This window comes from Equus quagga, chromosome 6 (genome assembly GCF_021613505.1).
Source record: "Equus quagga isolate Etosha38 chromosome 6, UCLA_HA_Equagga_1.0, whole genome shotgun sequence".
In the NCBI taxonomy this organism is placed as follows: domain Eukaryota; kingdom Metazoa; phylum Chordata; class Mammalia; order Perissodactyla; family Equidae; genus Equus; species Equus quagga.
In genome coordinates this window covers 53,332,178-53,354,249 of record NC_060272.1, presented here as the reverse complement: position 1 = coordinate 53,354,249, position 22,072 = coordinate 53,332,178, and the positions used below count along the sequence as shown (strand labels likewise).

The 22,072-nt window shown below is 37.5% G+C and overlaps 1 protein-coding gene across 5 annotated transcripts in view; it reads left to right on the top strand.

Annotated features, from left to right (window-relative positions):
• ELF1 (E74 like ETS transcription factor 1) overlaps nt 1-22,072 on the top strand; it is a 106,616-nt gene that overhangs the window by 52,875 nt on the left and 31,669 nt on the right. For 4 of the 5 annotated variants that reach the window (XM_046665117.1, XM_046665118.1, XM_046665120.1 and 1 more), the window contains exon 2: nt 8,597-8,895. In XM_046665117.1, the coding sequence (XP_046521073.1) occupies nt 8,824-8,895 (72 nt within the window). In that variant the 5' untranslated portion in view covers nt 8,597-8,823. Of the gene's footprint in view, nt 1-2,501; nt 2,526-8,596; nt 8,896-22,072 lie in introns of those variants that run through there. The other variant, XM_046665119.1, reaches the window with a different exon arrangement.

Below are 22,072 nucleotides of genomic sequence, written 5' to 3'. Positions count from 1 at the left end.
AGTGGAAACCACTGATTAGTTTTAAATAGAGAAGTGAGTTGATCATATTTTCATTTTTGGTAAAGTACTCCCACTGCAGGGTGAAGAACCACAAGGGGAGTAGAATAAAGAATAGTAAGAACCCATCAATTGAATACATGGAGCAGCTGTCACCTAATAATGCAACCCATGGCCATTAAGCTATCTAAATGACCTTTAAATTTTGCTTTCAGCTGATGGTGTGTCTGTTTGTAAGAGTACGACTTCTTATGACAGAATACAGTTTCTTCTAGAAGACTGTTGTGCAATGTGGGAGTTGGAGATGCGGGGAGACTGTCACATAGCAAAATCTCCTGGGGGACTTTTAGACAGAATATCCCTGGCTTTTCTCCTTCAATTTGGGCCATAGTGAAAGACTGTTACTGATGGGAATCTGCTGTGTTCTCAGATGGGGGAACCATTGCACTAGAGTATATCTTCTAAGAAGATGAAAATACTAACCAGGGGAATGAACAACCACAGAAATGAAACAGAATTTCCTTGCGAGTTGATTCTTGTTTGTCATAGAAATTTTTTAACTGCCCAAACAGGTTTTGCTGATAAGCACACTTTACTCTGTTTGTGTTCCCTGGATAGGTGTGTTTTTGTCAGAGTTCAGATTTTGGATGCTGGAGGAAAGAAAATTCCTTCAGTTAGTTTATTTGCATAATAAGATGCACCAATTAATGACATTTTGACATTAATTGACCACTTTCAGCCTTTTTGAGAAAGGAAAGAAGTTAAACTTTTTTCATGATTAAAGTTAAAACAATATCCGATTACTGTTGGATATTTCTCTTGGTTTTAAATTCTCTTGTTTTCAGAACATGCTCAGAAAAAGGGTTAATCTTGAGACCACAGGTATGGACAGGTCTAGGTATGTGATCTGTTTGGCTGTTTTGCAAGGTGCTATAAATGCTGCCTGAGTGTAATCTGACACCAGGTAGACCCAAGTGGCCAATGATGGAAAGTGGAGAACAATGTGAAAGAACTGGAATTTCAGGTCTGGGTAGTGAGTAATTGCAGTCTGCCCTCAGAGTCCTGGAGCTGTTCATCTGGGTGTCATCAAAAAGGCAGAAGTCAGCCTGTTCGGCCTGATTGTATTGACTTTGCATGTTTTTTTACCTTAATGTGGTTGAAGCTAAGGTGAGCTTATTCAGGTTTCCAAGGCCTACTTCAGCATTTCATGTCACCAGAAGCCTGACAAAAAAGATCTATTTGTGCTTCATTCACACGAAAATGAAACTGTATATTTTTTTTGGAAGAAGATGGTGATTAGCCCTGAGCTAACTACTGTCAGTCCTTCTCTTTTTGCTGAGGAAGCCTGGCCCTGAGCTAACATCCATGCCCATCTTCCTCTACTTTATACATGGGACGCCTACCACAGCATGGTGTGCCAAGCGGTGCCATGTCCGCACCTGGGATCTGAACTGGCGAACCCAGGGCCTCTGAGAAGTGGAACATGTAAACTTAACCGCTGTTCCACCGGCCTGGCCCAAAACTATGCTTTTGAAAAAGTTCTAGGTACTTCCCTCTCCCCCACTTGCAGTGAAAGATCGTAAGGCAGTATAGCTACTTAAAAGATATTGTTGGTGGGGTTGGCCAGGTGGCACAGCGGTTAATTGGGCACGTTCTGCTTATTGGCGGCCCAGGGTTCACCAGTTCGGATCCCAGGTGTGGACATGCCACCGCTTGGCAAAAGCCATGCTGTGGTAGGCGTCCCACTATAAAGTAGAGGAAGATGGGCATGGATGTTAGCTCAGGGCCAGTCTCCCTCAGCAAAAAGAGAATTGGCAGTAGTTAGCTCAGGGCTAATCTTCCTCAAAAAAAAAAAAGATATTGTTGGTAATATATGTGGTATTGTATGGATTCCAAGAACACATACTTTTAAACTTTTTTCTAAATTTTAAAAAATTCCTTGAGTATTTGAAATAATTTAAATTAAAAGGTTGGGGTATAGAAATGTTTTCTTTTTTAAATTAAATTATGGGAACCTTGAACGCAGTGGGGAATAGTTTGTTCCTCTTGTGACATTAACTTGTATTTTTTTCCTTTTCTATTTTGTGTATAGAGTACATGATTTAGAGAGGACTATATAGTGAGATTTGTTTTACAATTGGTGTTTTTTTCCTTATTCAGTAGGAACTGAGAGACTACTCTTGTGTGGGAAAGTTCAAATCTGGTTACTTAACTGTAACTACATTTTGGTGTGTTTATTTTTTCCATATCCACATTTTTTAAAATGTAAATGGTAGTAATAGTGTATTCAAAGAACTAGCAAGAAAAATGTCAGTAACAGTTTATTTTAAAGTATTTTAATGAGTTACCAAGTTGTGGTAGCTTTATAAAAAGGCTTACCTAATGTTTCCTTTTCCACTTTTTAGGCTCAGTGAAGGTAAAGCAAGATGGTATGGTATACAGCTTGAGAAAGAACAATAGTAGTAAAACTTTAAAATTTAAAGCAATAGTAGAAAAACCTACAAACTCCTCTTCTTCAGTTGTTCCAGGTAAAAACATAATTGAAAATGATTTACCAGGTATCAACAGGTTGTGAGGAGGGGCCGGCCCGGTGGCCGAGTGGTTAGGTTTGCGTGCTCTGCTTCGGCAGCCCAGGGTTTCACCGGTTTGGATCCTGGGCACGGACCTCGCACTGCTCCTCGGGCCATGCTGAGGTGGCGTTCCCACATGCCACAACTAGAAGGACCCCCAACTAAAACACAGCTGTGTACTGGGGGGCTTTGGAGGGAAGAAGGAAAAATAAAATCTAAAAAAAAAAAAAAATTAAGAGGTTGCAAGGAATAGTACCTTTGCTACAGGTGTTTGTGTAAGGGATTTTTAATTTTTCCAGATATTTTGCTAAAGAAAAGTACTAATGACGTCCTATGAACGTAGATATGGGGCCTAAGTAGAGAACTGGGCTGGGAATCTGGGCCTCTCTTGCTTTCTTTGCTGCTAACTGTGTGATTTTGGACAAGTCAGATTGCTCTAGGCCCAAATTCTGTAGCTATTCAGTGAACGCATTGTTCTGGGTAATCCTTAGATCGTTTTTATCTCTAAAACCATGTGGTTTCACACTTCTTAAAAATGGGTAGGCCCTTGGAAGATTGCATAATTTATCTTGATACCGCTGATTTATTATTTTCATTTCTGCTGGGAGCTAATATAAAGTATTCTACCTACCGTATTAGAAAACAAATGAAAAGGCCTAACTTTGGTGTATTACACAAGAATTCCACTCATTACAGTTTGTGGATTTATTGCTTGCTTCTCATTTCTAATTTTCACAGCTTTTCTTTTCTCTTACTTTTCTTTAATTTCTATTGTATTTCTTCTAACGTACTGTTTTTTCCAAATATACTTGCTTTTCTTATGATGGGTATATGTATATGTTGAAAAGGACCATTTGTTAGTTTACCACTTCATATAAAAATACTTCCTGTTCAGGTACTTGGCATCTGGGATTACTACAGAATTCCAGTACTTTACATACTCCCAACCCTATAAACATTTATATGCACATGAACGCAAACACTATCTGAATGTGTCTTAAAGGTAGTCACTTAAATTCAATGTAGTCACTCAGCCACCGCATTCCTCTCAGCTGGTGGATTTTACCTTCTTTGGGCCAGAATTGTCTAATATAAAATGTTTTTGTTTGATTGGTTCCCTTTATCATTTTTTGTACTGAGTGTAATGAGTTGGTGGCCTGGTAACTTCCAAAGGGTATCAGTGATTCTTTTTTTTAAATATTGTTATGAATTAATGGGTTTTTAGATCCTCTACCTAAAACGCTTTTGAAGGAAACAGATTTGCATTCAATCAGGGGTGAAGAAGACAAGTGTGAGAGGTATGAAAACCTGATTTTGACTATCACATTTTTATGATACCTGAAATCTTTTATAATAAGCAAAAATTAACTTTTTTTTTAAAGATTGGCACCTGAGCTAACAACTGTTGCCAGTGTCTTTTTTTTCTTCTTCTTCTTCTCCTCCCAAAAGCCCCCCAGTACATAGTCGTATATTCTAGTTGTCAGTGCCTCTAGTTGTGCTATGTGGGACGCTGCCTCAGCATGGCCTGATGAGTGGTGCCATGTCTGCACCCAGGATCCAAACCAGCGAAACCGTGGGCCACTGAAGCAGAGCACATGAACTTAACCACTTGGCCGCGGGCCTGGCCCCAAAAATTAACTGTTGAGTTGGTTGTAGTAGCCAGTAATGTGGCTGAGAGATTTGTGTTTACAGTCAGTAAATTAATTTTGTTTGGAACAGGAGCATAATGAAACTTTGTGCTAAGGGAAGCTTGCCAGACAGGGTTGAGTCCTAGGCTTGAAGCAACTGGATTTCTCAAGTAGGTGCCGAATGGAATAGAATTATACTTTTGTTGATAGTGGGCTATGATGTTCTTAGAGTCTAGCAAATAGCTGTGGTAAAGGAGACTCCAGGGAGTATGGAAATGAGACTTAAGGAATAATTAGTTGTCTGGCATGCACCTGTTATATATTATAATGAAGCTAATGTTTATCGAGTAAAATTTACGTGCCAGGCATTCCACACGTGTATTTTGCATCTCATCTTCACAACAACTCGATTTTGGTGTTATTTACCATACCCATTTTACAGAATGAGGTAACTGTGGGTTAGATGTATTTTACAGAAAGAGGAGACTGACACTAAGTAACTTGTCCAAGGTCATAGTTCAGAAGATCCAAACCCAAGTGGTCTGACTCCAGAGCCTGTCCTCTTCACTGTTTTGCTTGCTTTACTGTTTTACCTTAAATCTGATGCTTATTTTGGTGATATGAGGTTAGGAACCTCATTGCTGAGCCATTCTGTGGCATATCTCCTTGAAGAATATGTTCTGACCCAGTTGAAAGACACGAGAGCCAGCCTAGGGGGTTTTTATTATTTGATGGATACCCTGCTAGATGACCTCTCAAAACTGTGCAAATAAATTAACTGTTTATGTCTTTGTGTTAAATGAACAATTTTCACTTTTCATTTTCTTTGTTATTTTATAAAGACTAAGCGACACTTTGAAAGTGAAATGTATTTGAGAACTATTAATGCAGCAGAGTGTTCCTGAATATAATAGACATAGCTAATGGTTAGTAACTTTAAACAAGTTTTAAATTTACTGGAGACCTTATAATTTGTTAGGGTAAGGCGGAGGCCTTTTTTCTTAATCTGAGTACCCATATTTTTCCATACTAGAGCAAATTTGAGGAATAAAATGATAAGTTCAGTTTGGGACGTGTTTTGAGATACTGCCATGGACTTATCTAATAGTTTATCTAATAGTTTAGGATTTGGAAGTCAGGAGCTGAACTAGAGATGGAGATTTGTGTTTTTTCCAATTTGATGTATGTATTTACTTAGAAATCTGTGTTCTAAGCCATTACGGAATAAAGGATTTGGGTAGATTTAGAGGCACAGCTGTATATTGTAGTCCTGGACAGAGTCCTGATTTAGGAGATGAGAATATTAGTTGCAGTTCTGTTACACTTTCAGACTGTGAGACCTTGAGCACAAGGACTCAATTTACTCATGAAAAATTGAATCGTTAATCTAGATATTCAGTCTCATCTATTATGGAACAAATTTTAGTACCCCAGGTCTTTGTTGTTTAAGTACCTCTAATATGTATGGGTGATACCTCTGGATTAGGAATCATAAATTTCTTCCTAAAACCCTCCTTGCTGCCATAGGCTGTATAACTACTGAGATAAGAGGAATGAGTGGGAAAGAGTGAAAGAACACAGAGGATCAAAGGCCTTATTAAGTGAGTAAAATAATTCTAAAGCTTTTCTTTCCACATTTCCAGTTTATGAACTTGTGTATAGAAATGAGCAATAGCTACCCAGCAGCGTAAAGGTATCTCTTTCTATCCTAAGAAATGGCTTAATGATCATGGGCAGTCATTTCAGTTTGGGTTCATTGTTGTTGGTTGTTAGTGTGTGCTGTAAGTGTGGATATGTTGATTGCTTGTCCTTATATTTGAGATTTTCGAAAAACATTTATTAAAGCACAATAGCAATGTAGAAGTGCTAAGTAAGAAAAGGTACATGATCATAATGGAAAAGAAGGTGAAAATCAACTTTCCATAGATGTGTTCACATTGGTCATTGATACAGTGTTGCTTTGTATTTAAGAACAAATGGATTTTGGAGTAGTCTTTTGAAATCTAACCTTTTACAGAGAAACTTCTGTATCAGGAAATATCTTTCAGGGCTGGCCTGGTGGCATAGTAAAGTTCATATGTTCTGCTTCGGCGGCCCGAGGTTTGCTGGTTCGGATCCCGGGTGTGGACATGGCACCGCTTGGCAAGCCATGCTGCGGTAGGCTTCCCACATATAAAGTGGAGGAAGATGGGCATAGATGTTAGCTCAGGGCCAGTCTGCCTCAGCAAAAAGAGGAGGATTGGCAGCAGATGTTAGCTCAGGGCTGATCTTCCTCAAAAAAAACAAAAAAAAAGGAAATATCTTTCGATTCTGGTCATACTTTCTTACTGTGGTTTTTCAAGTTTAGGATAATGGTTTTCTTTTTATCAAAAGTACTACAGTCATTCTTTATAAAGAATATATGTATAAATAGCTTAAATATCTAATGATAGACTTTTAAAACAATATCTGTCATTATTAATGTAATCCTTTTATCATTACACACAGGGCACACAGGTTTGGTAGGTACAGAAGAAATTTTAGACAATGGTTACTTCCCCAAAGAGTTTTTGCTCTAATTATCTTGGTGCCTGGCACATTGCTTGGCAAATAATAGGCACTCAAACATTTATTCAGTTGATTTAGGGGAACATCATTTTAAATGTGAGACAATGTATAGTTAGTGGTAACCTGGTATGGGCAATCAGTGCTGTATTTCTGAAGGGAGTGATCCATATAGGTCGAGCCATAGAATTTGGGAGGCTTTGTGAAAGAAATGGGACTTGAGCATTGAAGAATTGAAAAGATGTGAATGGGTGCTGAGAAGTAGGAGAGGTATTCTGGGAATGGGGAATAATAGAAGAGAGGTAAGAATGAATGTAGTTTGTGTAGAGGACCATAAGAAGGCAAGCCTAGTATAGAAGAATTGAGATGGGTAATAATTGAAGGGAAAAGATTATAAGTGACATTTGTCCAAGGCCAAATTTGTGTCTTATGTTTATATCTGTCTGTGATCAATTTAGGTCAAAGCCTTTTTTTTCCCCTCTAGATATGGAGCATTGCTCAAAAACTATCTGAATGTGCTAAAAATAAAAATGTTTTCCCAGCATTGGAGTTGAGCTCATTATTAAAAGGGATGGAGTGAATGTGGGAAACTGCTAGGTTTGAATTTAGTTTAGTGAATAGAAATATAACCTGAATTGAATTCTTAACCCTTATTTTATGTTGATTTCCAGTTAGGGAAATCACAGTCATCCGTGATGGCCCCTAGGGTCCAGAATATATAGGGAATTGGCTTTACTGAAATTAGGAAATCGAGTATGTGATTTGGCTAGCACATACTAGCTGGATTTGAGTTTTCCGGGAAACTGATCACCAGCTCAACTTCATTCCTGAACTTGTGTCTTTAAAATTAAAATTGTAAATGCTGTTTCAAAGAACGGGATGTTGTTTAATGTGATTATTTTAATAATCTTTGTCTTTTCATGTCACATTTATGGCCATAACCATATGATGCAATATTTAATAAAATCATGATAAACTCAAATTAAATTTTTCCTTTTTCTTTTGTTAGTAGTAACTTTTTTTTAAATAAGCAAACATCTTTGGCAGGCACTTTTTAAACTTTTCTCCCTCCACTGTGAAATTGTTTTCACTCTTAAGTTGCGTTTCTGTTTTTCTACTATTGTAAAGTGCCGTTCTTTGCATGTTCTAATTTGCCATGACGTGGTCAAGTGCTGTTTCCTTCCTGTTGCTTGCAAGCCTGTGCTAGAGATAAGGATACATTTCAGTGCATTAAAAAAGAAGCCACTGAAGACAGGCTTAAGCATGGTAAAGCATTTTCCTTATCAGAAAACTTTTTAAAGAACAGAAAGAGTGGGCTTTAATTTCTGCTTATTTTTAAAACCTCTTAAAATAGTACTTACTAAACTTTAAATGTATTAGACAGATTTTAAATCCTTATCTATATATTAGGCCTAACAGGGATACTGTCTGAATATTTCTATTAGGACAAAAATATACATGATGAAATTACTGACGGAGTAGCAGTTCCTATGTATGTGGTATGCTGGGTTAGTGGAAGGAGGAAATCATTTATATATCCTTTATTGCAGTTAGAAACCTACTTATGGCTGGGTGGGTTTTTTTTTTTAGTATTCGGTACTTTGTAGTTTAAAGAGAGGGGGAGAATGGCTTCATTTTCAGTAATGAGAGGTGATCTTATCTTAGCAGGAATGAAGTCTTCAAAGAAAATATATGTCTATCTTTAAAAAAAAAATCCTATATTCCTTAATCATGTTGATTTTGTTTAAAAACATTAACAAAAAAATACTTTGGAGACACTGCCCTTACTATCAGCTGTTATATTCTAAATGGGTATGGTTGCTTTCTTATAACTAACTTAAGCTTTATGTTTTTCAGGCCAAGAAGTTCTAGAGAAGAAAAATTTCAGAAATATTGCCTCAGTTTGAGTACAATATCAGTGAACCAAGAAATTTGAAGAACCTTTCCTAAAGAAAACCTGGATATCCAGTACCTTCACAGACTTAGCTGAGGGTTTTTACCCAGAGTGGTCACTGGACTCTGCTGCCTGATATTCGAACCTGTTTGGAATTTTTCTCATGTGGATCTAAGGGGAATGCTTTATTATGGCTGCTGTTGTCCAACAGAACGACCTAGTATTTGAATTTGCTAGTAACGTCATGGAGGATGAACAACAGGTAGGAGACTCAGGGAAAATTGGATTTTAATAAGTTTATTATGATGATTTTTCTATTTGTATCAGAAAATTATTTACTTTAGAAGACAGTAGGAGAAACTTTGTTAATGTGAAAATTTAGATATTAAAAATTTGGAGGTAATGTTGATCTTGTGTGTTAAGTACTAGTTAATTGATTAAGAAAGAATTTCATCCCTAGCTTTGATGTGGTAACAGGGAGGTAGTACTTTTGGGGTTAGCTTGTTTTTCTGTAAAGTGAGACTTAACAGTGAATACCTTAAGTAATTATTTCAAAGTACTATGAAAAGTTCTAGAGGACAGACTAATAAGATGTAAAATTTTTTATAGCGTAGGACTGGTGATTGTAATAGTTTCTTATGATTATACAGTTTTAATGTATGTGGCTAATTAATATTTATAACCCTGGCTATTTATTCAAGTGGAGGAAAAGATGTTAGCAGTCCCCTAACCGTATATCATTTTAGTCCAAAGCATGTGACTGTGAGGAAGTTACTTCTCTAGATCTAGATTTCGTCATCTGTTGAATGAGGGGATTGAACTGAAGAATTTCTAAATTGGCTTTCATTTAATTTATGCAAGATGTGCAAATTGCTGTTTCTAGAATGTGAAAAAGATCCGAGAGATACTGAGAAAAGGATCTAAGTTAATTTCAGTCCCCGACTCCTGCCCCTTTTAGGTGGGGAGGCTAGGGCTTCTTGGGACTTTATAATTTACTTCATTTTAAAGAGGTTATTTGGGCATGTAAGACATGATGTGAGAGAAATTATGTGTTAGAGAGACTCAGTGTACTGGGAAAAATATTTTGAGGAGCAGTAGATTTAAAATATGCCTAATAAAGTTGTTTTATATATTGAAATAAGCCTAATCCAAAATACCTAACTTTAATAGGTCAATTGTAGTATATCATGCTTTTATTCTAGAAACATAAATACTACAAATAATAAAATTGATTCTTACTTTTGGCAGAGCATTGTAATTTCTTAGCTCTTTGTGTTGTTGATTGACATGATGGAATAAAAAAATTATAAATAAATCTACAAAAGATGAGCGTTTGGATTAAGTGGCTTAAAATCAGGATGCGCTTTGGCTAGGGAAGAAAAAAGTGTGAGTTGAGAGGATTGCTTGGTCCCAATTAAAATTATGTTAATAGTTATGTGGATTTAATCTAGAGACAATAGAAAAGATATTTTAGGAGGAGAAAGTGTTTTGTATTTGTTTTAAAACAGGATGTTTCTGTATACGTTAAGGTTTGACAACAGTATGTTTACTCTGCAGCCCTCGTAGGTGAAAGATCCCAGGCTTGATGTGGTGAGATTTGTTCTCGGGATGTGGCTGCAGAGGGCAGAACTCTAAGCCACTCACTGGTGTGCTCTAGTGCGGTGGCGTTGACACTCTTTTGATCATGAGAAATACATTTTACATTATGCATAATATTCATATATGTGTCTGTATAGCCTTAAAAGTTTTGCAAGACAGTACTTACCCTTACTAGGTATGATGCGCTTAGTTTATCTTGGAGAGGTTTTTAATGTCTTTGGATAAGGAGACGGGACTCTTAGCTTAACGTCAGAATGCACATGTACGTATTTTCTTAAGTTATTTATTTTTATTTAACAAAATTAATATATATTTGTTTTGTACAGTATTATTATAAGGACTTTACAAATATTAAACATGTGAGCAAATACCATTATCCCCATTTTACGATGGGGAAATTGAGATGTAGATAGGTTAAGTGACTTGCCTGAAATCATACAGTTAGTAAATAGTGGAGCTGCAGTTTGAAGCCAAACAATTTGACTGTCACTAATGATGCTGAATGCTCTTTCAATGACTTATGCCAATCTCACTGTATTGTAATCAGTGTCAGAAGGTTTGGAACAGTTGGTTAGGTTTAGAGTTCTTCATCTATGGCCTGAGCCTACCAAACTTAACTGATTCACATGGGGTAGACCCAGTAGTGTCAGTCTTATTAGGGTCTTATCTAACCTGTGACTCTACTTCCTTGTTTGTTTGCTTGTTAAATTTGTTTTTAATATAAAAGTAATAACATGCCAATTATAAAAGGAGTCACCTAATATGAAAATTATAAAATAGTGAAAGTCTCTGTTTATTCTCTCCCTAATCCTGTTCTCCTCAGAAGATAGCAGTATTGACTTATTTGATGTATAATTTTTTTAGACAAAGGCTTCAACAAAAGAACAATATACATACATAGAAACCTACATATAGAGTTGTTTTCAAGATAAAAATGAAAGTATGCTAAACCTTTTTTGTGACTTACTTTCAGTTAATGTATTATAAATATTTGTGTATATGTATACTGGCTCTACATAATTTATTTTTCCATATGATGGATGAGTCATAATTTATTTTACCAGTGGACATAATTTATTTTACACGAGCGATTGGCTATTACCAGTATTTTGCTAGTGTAAACAATATTGCAGTGAATGTCCTCGCTTGGGAGGCAGTTGACCTATAGTGGTTAACAGCTTAGATATTGGAGTCAAAGCACCTAGGTTTGAATCCTTGCTGCACTACTTATTACCTCTCAGACCTTGGGCAAGTTACCTAACTTCTCTGTGCTTTGGTTCCCTTCTCTGCAAAGTGATAATAACAGACTCGATATTGTAGGGTTGTTGTGAAGATTAAAGAAGTTGGTATATATAAAGCTCTTAGAACTATGCCTGGTGCATAGCTAGTATTTTCTGAGCACTATTGTTTCATTATTACATTTTGTGTGTGTGTGTGCGTATATTATTATATAGTATATCTTTGTACACTTGTATGATTATTTCTGTTGTATTTCTAAAAGTACAGTTACTGAGTTTACTAAAAGCCATAGACATACTACCAAATCATTCTTTAAAAAGGCTGTGTCCTTTTCTATTACCACTAACAGTATATTTCCCGAACCATCACTAATAGAAAACCTCCTTTTCTTTTTGTTCAGTCTTTTAGGTGAAAATTATATTTTACTGTTTTAATTTGCATTTTCTTGACTATTAGTAGTGAGGTTGTTGGATTGTTTGTTAATTTTATCATTCATTTGAATTTTCTTTCAGTTATTATTAATATCCTTTTGCCCCGTAGGGATTTTTTATATATTATGGATATTACATTAGTATCATTGTCCTCTGACTAATTCACTGTACAGTTAATGGTTAACTCTCTTTTTGTGACACATCATGCAGATATTTTGTCCCAATCTGGTACTGTCTTTTAACAATATGGTATCTTGTTGATATAGATATTTTAAATATCTATAGAAATTTTAAATATTTCTGTCATAAAATTTACCAATTTTTTTTTTGGTTTTTGCTTAGGAATTTTTCTTTATCCCTAAAATTTATCAAATATTCTCTTTATATCTTCTTCTAGTATGTTTTATATGTTTAACTGCTCGGTCCATATGAAATCTATTTTTGTAGGATGTGAGGTCTAAGGATCTGATGATTCTCCTCTCCCACAAATGGAGATGTTGGCCCTTCACCATTTATTGAGTGTTTTATCATTTCCACACTAAGATTGCCACCTTTGTTATATCTCAGTTACCATATGTACAGACTTCACTTTTGAACTTACTAGTATATTTTATCCATTTATCTGCTTTTGTATTGTGCCAATATCACATTGTTTTCATTAATATCACTTTATAGATTTGATATCTGGTAAGATATTACCCCCTCCCACCTCCCAAAATAATTGGAATAGAGTTTCGAATGAATTTTAGAATTAGCTTGTTACATAAAAACTGTTGGGATCTTAATGTTTCATAGTTTAAAAGTATTTGTCTTTTAAAATAATTATTCTCTTTTATGATCCTATATTGGTTTGATTGGTTGGCTTTTTATAAAATCACTGTTTGAAGGTGCTAGATTAGAATATATTTCCTGTTTTCAGTTATAGTCTGTGGTTATAAAAGTAGTCGTCTAAAGAAACTCAAACCATCAATGTCTGGTTGCCACCACCTTGATCATTTTCTCTTATATCAATGCATACTTTCTTCAAACTTGCTTTGAAGAACTTCTTTGGGCAGGGATGGGGGTGAGGTTGCTGGAAAGGAAATATCAACATCATTGGAGCTGACAAACCATTTAGAAGTCTGTTCTTGGTGTCTATTCCAAACTGGGAATATTTGTAGCTGAAAATGAGACACTTCTGTGGGAGACAACACCATCAGTATTGAATTGCAGTATACTTTTATTTTAAGGTGACTTGGTTTGACCTTATTAAACAGGTATGTTTCCTTGGTAAATGTATAGGTATACGAAAAAAGCTGAAGGCTGTGGATACAAGTTCTAAAGAGAAGGAAACTTCCAAAGTTAATTTAATGAAAAACAGCTGGTAGTTTAATGCTTTTTATAATTTTGGTCTATCATTACACTATATGTTTTTTCAGTTGTTGGTTCTAAAAACAGAACTTAGGAAATCATAGTTATTTATGCTTAACAGACCTAGCTCACTAGGGAGAAGCTTGGTGATGTGCTTGGGAAAGTGAAACAAATTTTTTTGTGTGCTTGAGGAAGATTAGCCCTGAACTAACATCTGTTGCCAGTCTTTCTCCTTTTATGCTTGAGGAAGATTAGCCATGAGCTAACATCTGTGCCAGTCTTCCTCCACATTATATGTAGGTTGCCACCACAGCGTGGCTGACGAGTGGTGTAGGTCCCTGCCTGGGACCCGAGCCCGTGAACCCAGGCTGAGGAAGCAGAGTGCACTGAACTTAACCACTATGCGATGAGGCTGGCCCCACAAATATATATATATATTCCTGTGTGTGTGAGGAAGATTGGCCCTGAGCTAACATCTGTGCCAGTCTTCCTCTATTTTGTATATGGGACGCCACCACAGCATGGCTTGAGGAGCAGTGTGTAAGTCCGTGCCCGGGATCTGAACCCGTGAACCCGCCAAAGTGGAGTGCGCCAAACTTAACCACTACCCCACCAGCTGGGCCTCCCCACAAATATTTTTATAGAATCCTGTTGGATTCTATATGACTTATGACTTGTCTTCTTAGGGTGTAAATTGGCTCACACTGATTCCTAGAGGCTAAAGAATAAACAGTGCCTTATTGTCTTTTTAACAAGCTGCCCAGTAATTCTGGTGCAGTGTTTGGGCATCACTATTCAGTGTAACCGAGGAAAGCACAGAGTGCTGTGGAGACAGAGAATGGAGCCTTTGACTGCATTGCAGCTTTGAGAAAGCTTCATAGAAGTTACAGTTGAACTGGATCTTGAAGGAAGATCCAGTTCATCTGACAGATGAAGGGGAGGTGTTCCAGAACAGCAAACTTTTGATGGATTTATTTTTTTATTTTTTTGAGGAAGATTAGCCCTGAGCTAACTGCTGCCAATCCTCCTCTTTTTCTGAGGAAGACTGGCCCTGAGCTAACATCCATGCCCATCTTCCTCTACTTTATACGTGGGACGCCTACCACAGCATGGATTTTGCCAAGCAGTGCCATGTCCGCACCCGGGATCCAAACCGGCAAGCCCCGCACTGCCGAGAAGCAGAAGGTGCAAACTTAACCGCTGAGCCACCAGGCTGGTCCCTGATGGATTTCTCTTGACTGTATAATTAATCTAAAGCCATAACTTAATGGTTAGAAGCTTTGCATAGTGTGACTGTTTCACGTTCTTTTCTTTATTGTACTACATTAATTTTGCCAGCCTACTATATAATTTTCCTGAGTGCTTTCCTGCTTCCCCACTGTTTGATCTCCCACATTCATTCCTGTTACCTATTTAAGTTCTAATCGTCTTTCAAAGTCCTAGGACAAAACCCACTTATTCCAGGAACTTATCCTAAAATCATCCCTTCAGGAGTTAATGACTTTATCCTGTTATTCCAATATCATAATCATTGTTGTCACACATTTGCCATGTTAAATTTTCATATATACATTACTAGTTTTCCCAGATAAGTGCTAAACTACTTGAAGGATTGCCTTTTTCTTCCCCTGATGTCTCCCAAAGCATTTAACATCATTTATAATGCATTTATTGATTGAGTCCTCTTAAAGATTTTCTTCTTCCTCTTAATCCTGTTGTGATAACATGATGTGGGATATGTATGTACTCAGTTATGGCCCTTACCACATCAGAAGACCTTTGAATGGGAGTTGATAACCTGTCCCACAGCTCTCTTGACTACACTATATATTTTTCTGGGATCTATTTGTCCACATTCTCACTTAGTACATGGGCACTGTGGCCATGTCACCACAATTCCAAGATCAGAAACAAATATTCATGGAATCTTTTTTCTGGTATGTATTTAGAACTGTTATGTTGTACATATTTAGTGAAAACCACCTCAGATAACTTTTAAAAATTATCATTGAGGGGCCGGCCCCATGGCCGAGTGGTTAAGTTCGCGCACTCCGCTTTGGCGGCCCAGGGTTTCACTGGTTCTGATCCTGGTCACAGCCATGGCACCACTCATCAAGCCATGCTGAGGCAGCATCCCACACACCACAGCTGGAAGGACCCGCAACTAAAAATACACAACTGTGTACCAGGGGGCTTTGGGGAGAAAAAAGAAAAATGAAATCTTTAAAAATTATAATTGAAATTGTGAATCAGTAAATATCTATGTAGAGTTTTCCTGTTTCTTGGGAGACTCCTTCAAGTTGCAGAGGGAGTTTTTGACGAGGTTGTATCTTGAGAGTGAGGTTGTATTTTGTAGACTGAGAAAACGTACGTAAGATATAGATCACACCAACCTGCCGTTTTTTCAGCTGGAATGGTGAAAGGTCGGGGATTAAGTGTGCCTTAAAATTAGAGTAGAAGGAGTGATTTGATAGTGTTCTGTGTGTAACTTGTTCAGGACCAGCATTGTGGAGAACAAGAATTTGGGGGGGCCGGCCCCGAGGCCGAATGGTTAAGTTTGCTTGCTCCACTTCAGCAGCCCAGGGTTTTGCCGGTTCAGATCCTGGGCGCGGACATGGCACCGCTCACCAGGCCATGCTGAGGTGGTGTCCCACATGCCACAACTAGAAGGACCCACAACTAAAATACACAACTATGTACTTGGGGGATTTGGGGAGAAAAATCAATTAAAAAAAAAAAGAAGATTGGCAACAGTTGTTAGTTCAGGTGCCAATCTTTAAAAAAAAAAATAATTTGGAATGATGCTACTAACTTGTACAGGGACACAGTGGATTCTCTGTTGTTTACATACAGTTCCAGGTTATATGGACCAGGCTACCTGTTCCTCTTGCCCTCTTTTTTAATCTTCACTGATCAGACTGTATCAGATCCATTGAAAGCTTGGCTGTCTGTAAAACTAACATACAGAGGTTGCTTGTAGATTTGGAAGCATAGAGCCCCCAGTACAAGCCTGATTGTCTTTGGGAAAAGTCTGGCTTTGCGAAAAGGCCTGAGGCCCTCTCCAGTTTATGTGAAGGGACAACCCTGCCCATGGCCTCGTATTTGGCTTGGCTTATCTTCCTGCCGACTAGTGTTGGCAGGAAAGCTGATGGTGAGGGGAGAAGGAACTTTTTATTACTCTCTCTTACAGAGTCTTTGAGTGTCACCCAGCCATCACACAGAGGCCCTGTGACAACATCTTAAAAATGAATATGGATGAGATCATTGCATAGTGTAGGACATGGACTAGAGGGGCTCCAGAGACATTCATTGATGGATTTTCGCAGCTCGTGTTTACTGAGCATTTTGTTCTGTGCACTGTGCAGTGTGCTCTACAGGGATTATCCTGTTTAATTCTTACGGCAATCTTAGGGAGTGGTACTGTAATTCTCACTTTACAGAAGAGTAAAGTGAGGCTCAAAGAAGAGCAGCAGCTTGCCTGTAAGTGATAAAGCTGGAAATTGTAATCCAGCTCATGCCTTCAACTACTATACCTGAATAATACCAGCCTCTGATACATTTAAGAGATAAAAAAGTAGTTATAAATGTGGAAGAATTATTATACTTTACATTTATGATTTTAGAAAACAGAAAAATGTTATTCATTCTAGTTAACTTGTTAGTGTAATTACAGGTTGATAGTCTTTGTGCCTAATATACCTGGGTATACCTTTTTTTTTCTTGCTGGGGAAGATTAGCTCTGAGCTAACATCTGTTGCTAGTCTTCCTCCATGTTATCCATGGGTCACTGCCACAGCACTGCTGATGAGTAGCGTAGGTCTGCTCCCAGGAGCCGAACTGGCAAACCCAGGCTGCCCAAGTGGAGCATGCCAAACTTAACCACTATACCTCAGGGCTGGCCCCTACCTTTTTTTTAAATAACAACTTTATTGGATGTAATTTGCATACCACGTAATTCACCTATTTAAAGTGTGCATTTCAGTGGTTTTTCTAGATAAGCAGAGTTGTGCATCCATCACCATAATCAATTTTGGAGCATTTTTATGCCTTACTCTCCTCCTCCCCTCAGCCCTTGGCAATCACTAATCCTACTCTTTGTCGTTATGGATTTGCCTATTTTGGACATTTCATATAAATGAGATCATACAATGTGTGGTCTCTGGTGACTGACTTTTTTCACTTAAACATAGTGTTCTCAGGGTTCATCCCAGTTGTAGCGTGTATCAATCAGTGCTTCATTCTTTTCATTGCTGAATAGTATTCCATTTTATGGATACACCACATTACCTTTATCCATTCTGTATACCTTTCAAAAGAAAGCTCTTTTTTTAATGTGGTTTGTGTTGGTCAGCTTTTTGTTGGGGATAGAGTTAGCAGTGTTGGTTCTCCCAGAAAGAACTCAGTCACCTAGGGCAGGTTTGCTGGATAAATAAGGAAATTAGTACCTCTCTGTTGTATCTCAGTTTAGCTATGCCTGCTTTCCGTTTCACTTTACACATATATAAACAGATAGTGTTACTATTATTGACCTTTTTTTTCTTTTTAAGCTAGGGTCACCTTCAACACTATTTAGAGAATATTGATGATGTCCTTTGATTAAGTGAAGTAAAAAGAAAAGTGATTGTAATGGTTGGTTAGAGTATGAATTTAACAAAGTGATGCCCTCAGTCATGTTCATAAATCTAATATGCCTAATATGAAATAAGTTAGAGTACAGTCAGGATTTTTTTTTTTTACACAGTAACTAAAGTTCTCAATATTAGGGCAATTCCTTTTTTTTTTTTTTTGGAAAGAAGAATTTTGTTATAATGTAATGACTGGTAATACATTTGTGAGCTTATCTGTTACCTTTCCCACCTGATATGACTGTTGGGAGAAAGAGCACTGAAGGTATGAGGCAGGACCAGGGGGGTTGGCCAGGAGTTGTGAGGTATGGAGCTAGGGAAGGAGAATCTTCCTCTCCTAAAAGTGATATTTTAGGTGATTATTTAAAGATTTATTATATTCTGGGGTTTTGTATGACTTGTGCACTTTTCTCATTCCACCTTATTTCCTCATATGGACAAAACAAAAACAAAGGGAACATTTAGGGAAAACTTGCATTTATCTTTAGGAAGGCAGCTGCTGGGAAGCTCAAGTAACTGGTAACTCCTCCCGCCCCTTGCCTGCTTCAACACGTAAGCACATTCAGAAATAATTTGGTATCAAAGATTTACCTGGGAGATGGTTTTTTAAAAAGTGATTGATTTGTGTGCATCCAGATCAACTGCCTAAAACTTCAACATAATATTGAATTCTGAAAATTGATGTTTCTTGTCAATTAAGAGTCTCTGTGATACAGCATCAAGAGTATCAGCTTTGGGGGCTGGTCCCATGGCTGAGTGCTTAAAGTCCTGTGTGCTCTGCTCCAGTGGCCCAGATTCACGGTTTGGACCCTGGGCACAGGCTTGCTCCACTTGTCAACCATGCTGTGGAGGCATCCCATGTACAAAAGATAGAGGAAGGCCGGCACAGATGTTAGCTCAGGGCTAATCTTCCTCCCCCCCTCCCCCGCAAAAAAACCCAGCTTGGGAACCAGGCTCCACTACTTGATAGCTGTGTGACTTGAGGCAACTTTTTAAATTTCACTGAGCTTTGATTTCCTCCACCAAAAATCAAAGAATTATCTCCCAAGGTTCTGAGCATTAAATGTTTATGTAAAGCATTTAGCAAGAGCCTAGCATAAAGGAAGTAGTCAATAAATGTGGCAGTTGCTGTATTAATGACCTGAGTTAATCAAGAAAGGGCTTTCAAGTTTGTTGTGTTCCAATATGTACTGTATATTACTCAATTGTTTTGAGTAAGTGAGGTAATGAAAACAATTTTTATGACTTGGATACTAGTTAGATAAATTCATTCAGCTTTAAAAAAATGTTTCTTATTTATTCTTTGATATTTGAGAATGACTGGCTTGGTTCTAGAATATCTAAACCAATAAACTTGTCACTTGGGTTTTTAAAAATCTGGCAGATTCGTTCTGTAGGGGAACACTCTCCTTTAACATAATACGTTGTTTGTTTTGACGTAGTTTGACGTGGAGTTGTTCAGTTTTGGGGGAGTGTCTCTAATTTCTCTCATTGCCTGTGATCAGCTAGTGTGACTTCCATCCTGGAAAAGGCTTTGTTGTAGATGAACTGTGCATATTCAGGGATGCTCTGCCTCATTTTATTCTCTGCTTCGTACATACCATATGAGATCCTTGTCAAATCCAGCTTTTAGAAGCAGGAATTGCCTCTTTATGATTTTATTTAAATTCTTTGAGTCATCAATCTGGTGGTGATAGTGTGATGCTACCTGGTTAGTTTGTAAGTAAACATTTAAACCTGATTAAGATTTACTATACCTCCCAAAATCTACCTTTTTTTTTTTTCACCTCATAACTGATTCTGTTCTCATTTAGCCACTCATGCACGTACTCACATACACACATGTACACACACGCACACCACCAGTATATTAAACTTTTAAAGCAGGCACTCTAATAAGAAAACCAAGATTGTTTTCAGTGACTATTTTACTTTCGAGATACATGGCCAAGTTGTAATTTATTCCTGGCTGAAAAAAAGAAAATTCTGGGCAAAGACTAAAGAAGGCCAGTTGTCATGAAAGACCTAAACTGGGGTTAGACTTAGCTAACTCAACTCCACAGGGATTTACAGTGGAATTTCAAGCTTTGTTTTGGGGAAGTCTGGAGAAAATACCATTTTACTTAGACCTTCCTACTTTTCATGATGCTGTGCAAGAGAGAAGCTAGGCTTCTTCAGAAACGCTCATCTCTACTGGAGCCAACAGAAAGAAAACAGACTTTTTTAGCTGTAGCTCTAATATAGTGTTCATTGAGAAGATAAATATTTTTTAAACCCAAGCTTTAACTGAGATGAAACTTTTATTATGACTTTAATTTATCTGTAGGATCAAGAGGATTATGGACTCTGGAGTCAAATTGCCTGGATTCAGAGTTCAGCTCTGCCTCTTCCAGGCTGGTTGACCAGTATCAACCAAACAGTGTAGAGTTGTGGAGATTAACTGGGATGAGCCATATGAAGTACTTAACATGGTAGCTGTTTTCATCATCATCATTACAACATTAGGAGTATCATTTTATTTTGTTCTATTTTATTGTTCATTATATTGAAAAACTCTCGTAGGAGAGCACTTTTTACACAGCACGCAGTCAGTTTCTTTTTAATCAGATTAAGGAAATACTTTGACTATGTTAATTACCAGAGATTTGAATCATTTTTCCCTCATATTAAGCCACTGGCTATAACATAGTGTTTACCTACATCATGATATTTATAAAAGGTACATAATGCATAAAAACCTAGGATATTGAAGAAGGAGAGCCATTGGAAACTGAGGGGACTGACAGAAGCATGTATTTAAATTATGTGCCCTGATGCTGCTTTGCATGTTAACCTCTGTGCCAAGAACCCATTACTTGCTCTAGTCTTGAGTAAAGTGTAAAAATAGTACTGCCTAACATTTCGTAGAGCCTTTTAATTTACAAAGTCTTCTCCACATACACTTTGGTTCTCACAAATCACCCTGTGGTAGAGAGAGTATTCGTCCCTTTTTCTATGGTAGAATAGTATGTTGAATTTATTACTAGATGATTAGAAGAACTATATTACAATCTTCTAATAGTCCTAGGGCAGGGTTACAAAGGCACTCAGAGTATATTCAAAGTAACCTAGCTTATGTACTAAACATACTGGATTTCAATTCTGATTTAGTAACATTCCTCTAGAGTCTCTATTAGTGGATAATTTGCGTTATTAACTGTTCATTTATTTCTTCATTAACCTTCTTAATACTTGATTTATTTGTTTATATTTCTGTTAATAGATGATGTGGAATCGTGGGGATTTGCGTGAGTTCGGACACCCAGGGCGTGGTGCAGGCCAGCCTGAAATAGGGTCGTTCTAACTCTAGAGCCTGAGCACTTACTGTTACATCCTGTTTTCACCATGTGTATTTCTAGTGCATTTGCTACGTGGTACATATTGTCAGATTGATTGTGTCCTGGTAGAGTAAGGTGTTGGGTTTGTGTTTTTTAAATCAAAGGTGAAAGAAATCATTTCAGGCAGTATCTTTGTGAGATGAGGCTTTGGGGCAGCATTCTGATTGGAAGAGAGGACCCAGGAATTTGTCTCAAACATGTTTTCATAGCAAGTGCACTGTGTTTAGTTCTGTGTTTATTGGAGTGGCCTTGGAGTGGGGGAGGCTATCGAAGATTTGGGGAGGAGTAAGGTCCCCACCCCACTCTTGGTATCGCCTTGTCTTGAGGCGGACAGATGGTATAAACTACTTGAAAATGTGCTCATTTTGCACCTATCTTAAAAAAAGGAATATACATTGGGGAAATTTTTAAAGACTATTTTTAACCTGCTTTTCTTTCAGGAAAACATTTGATAGATATTTTATTTTAAGCTGTTTCATAGGGCGTCTTGGCAGGATGTTTCACAACAACTACATACCAGATTGAGCTCTGTTGTTAGAGAAGCATAGCAAACAAGTTTTTTAAACATTCTTTTACTTATTCTAACCCAAAACCTGTTGAATAAACTTACTTACTTAATAGAGTTGGAATAATGATCCATAGTTTCTTAAAGATCCATCTAGGGCCTTGGATTGTGGTGTATGGAGGAAATAAGCAAGCTTGGTCAGGGTGGTAACACATTGTACTGTCTACAGATTGGTCAGTTTCCTTCTCTTTTTAACTTGATGGTATTGCCACATACATCATCAACCACCACAAATGGCAACTATATAGTGGAC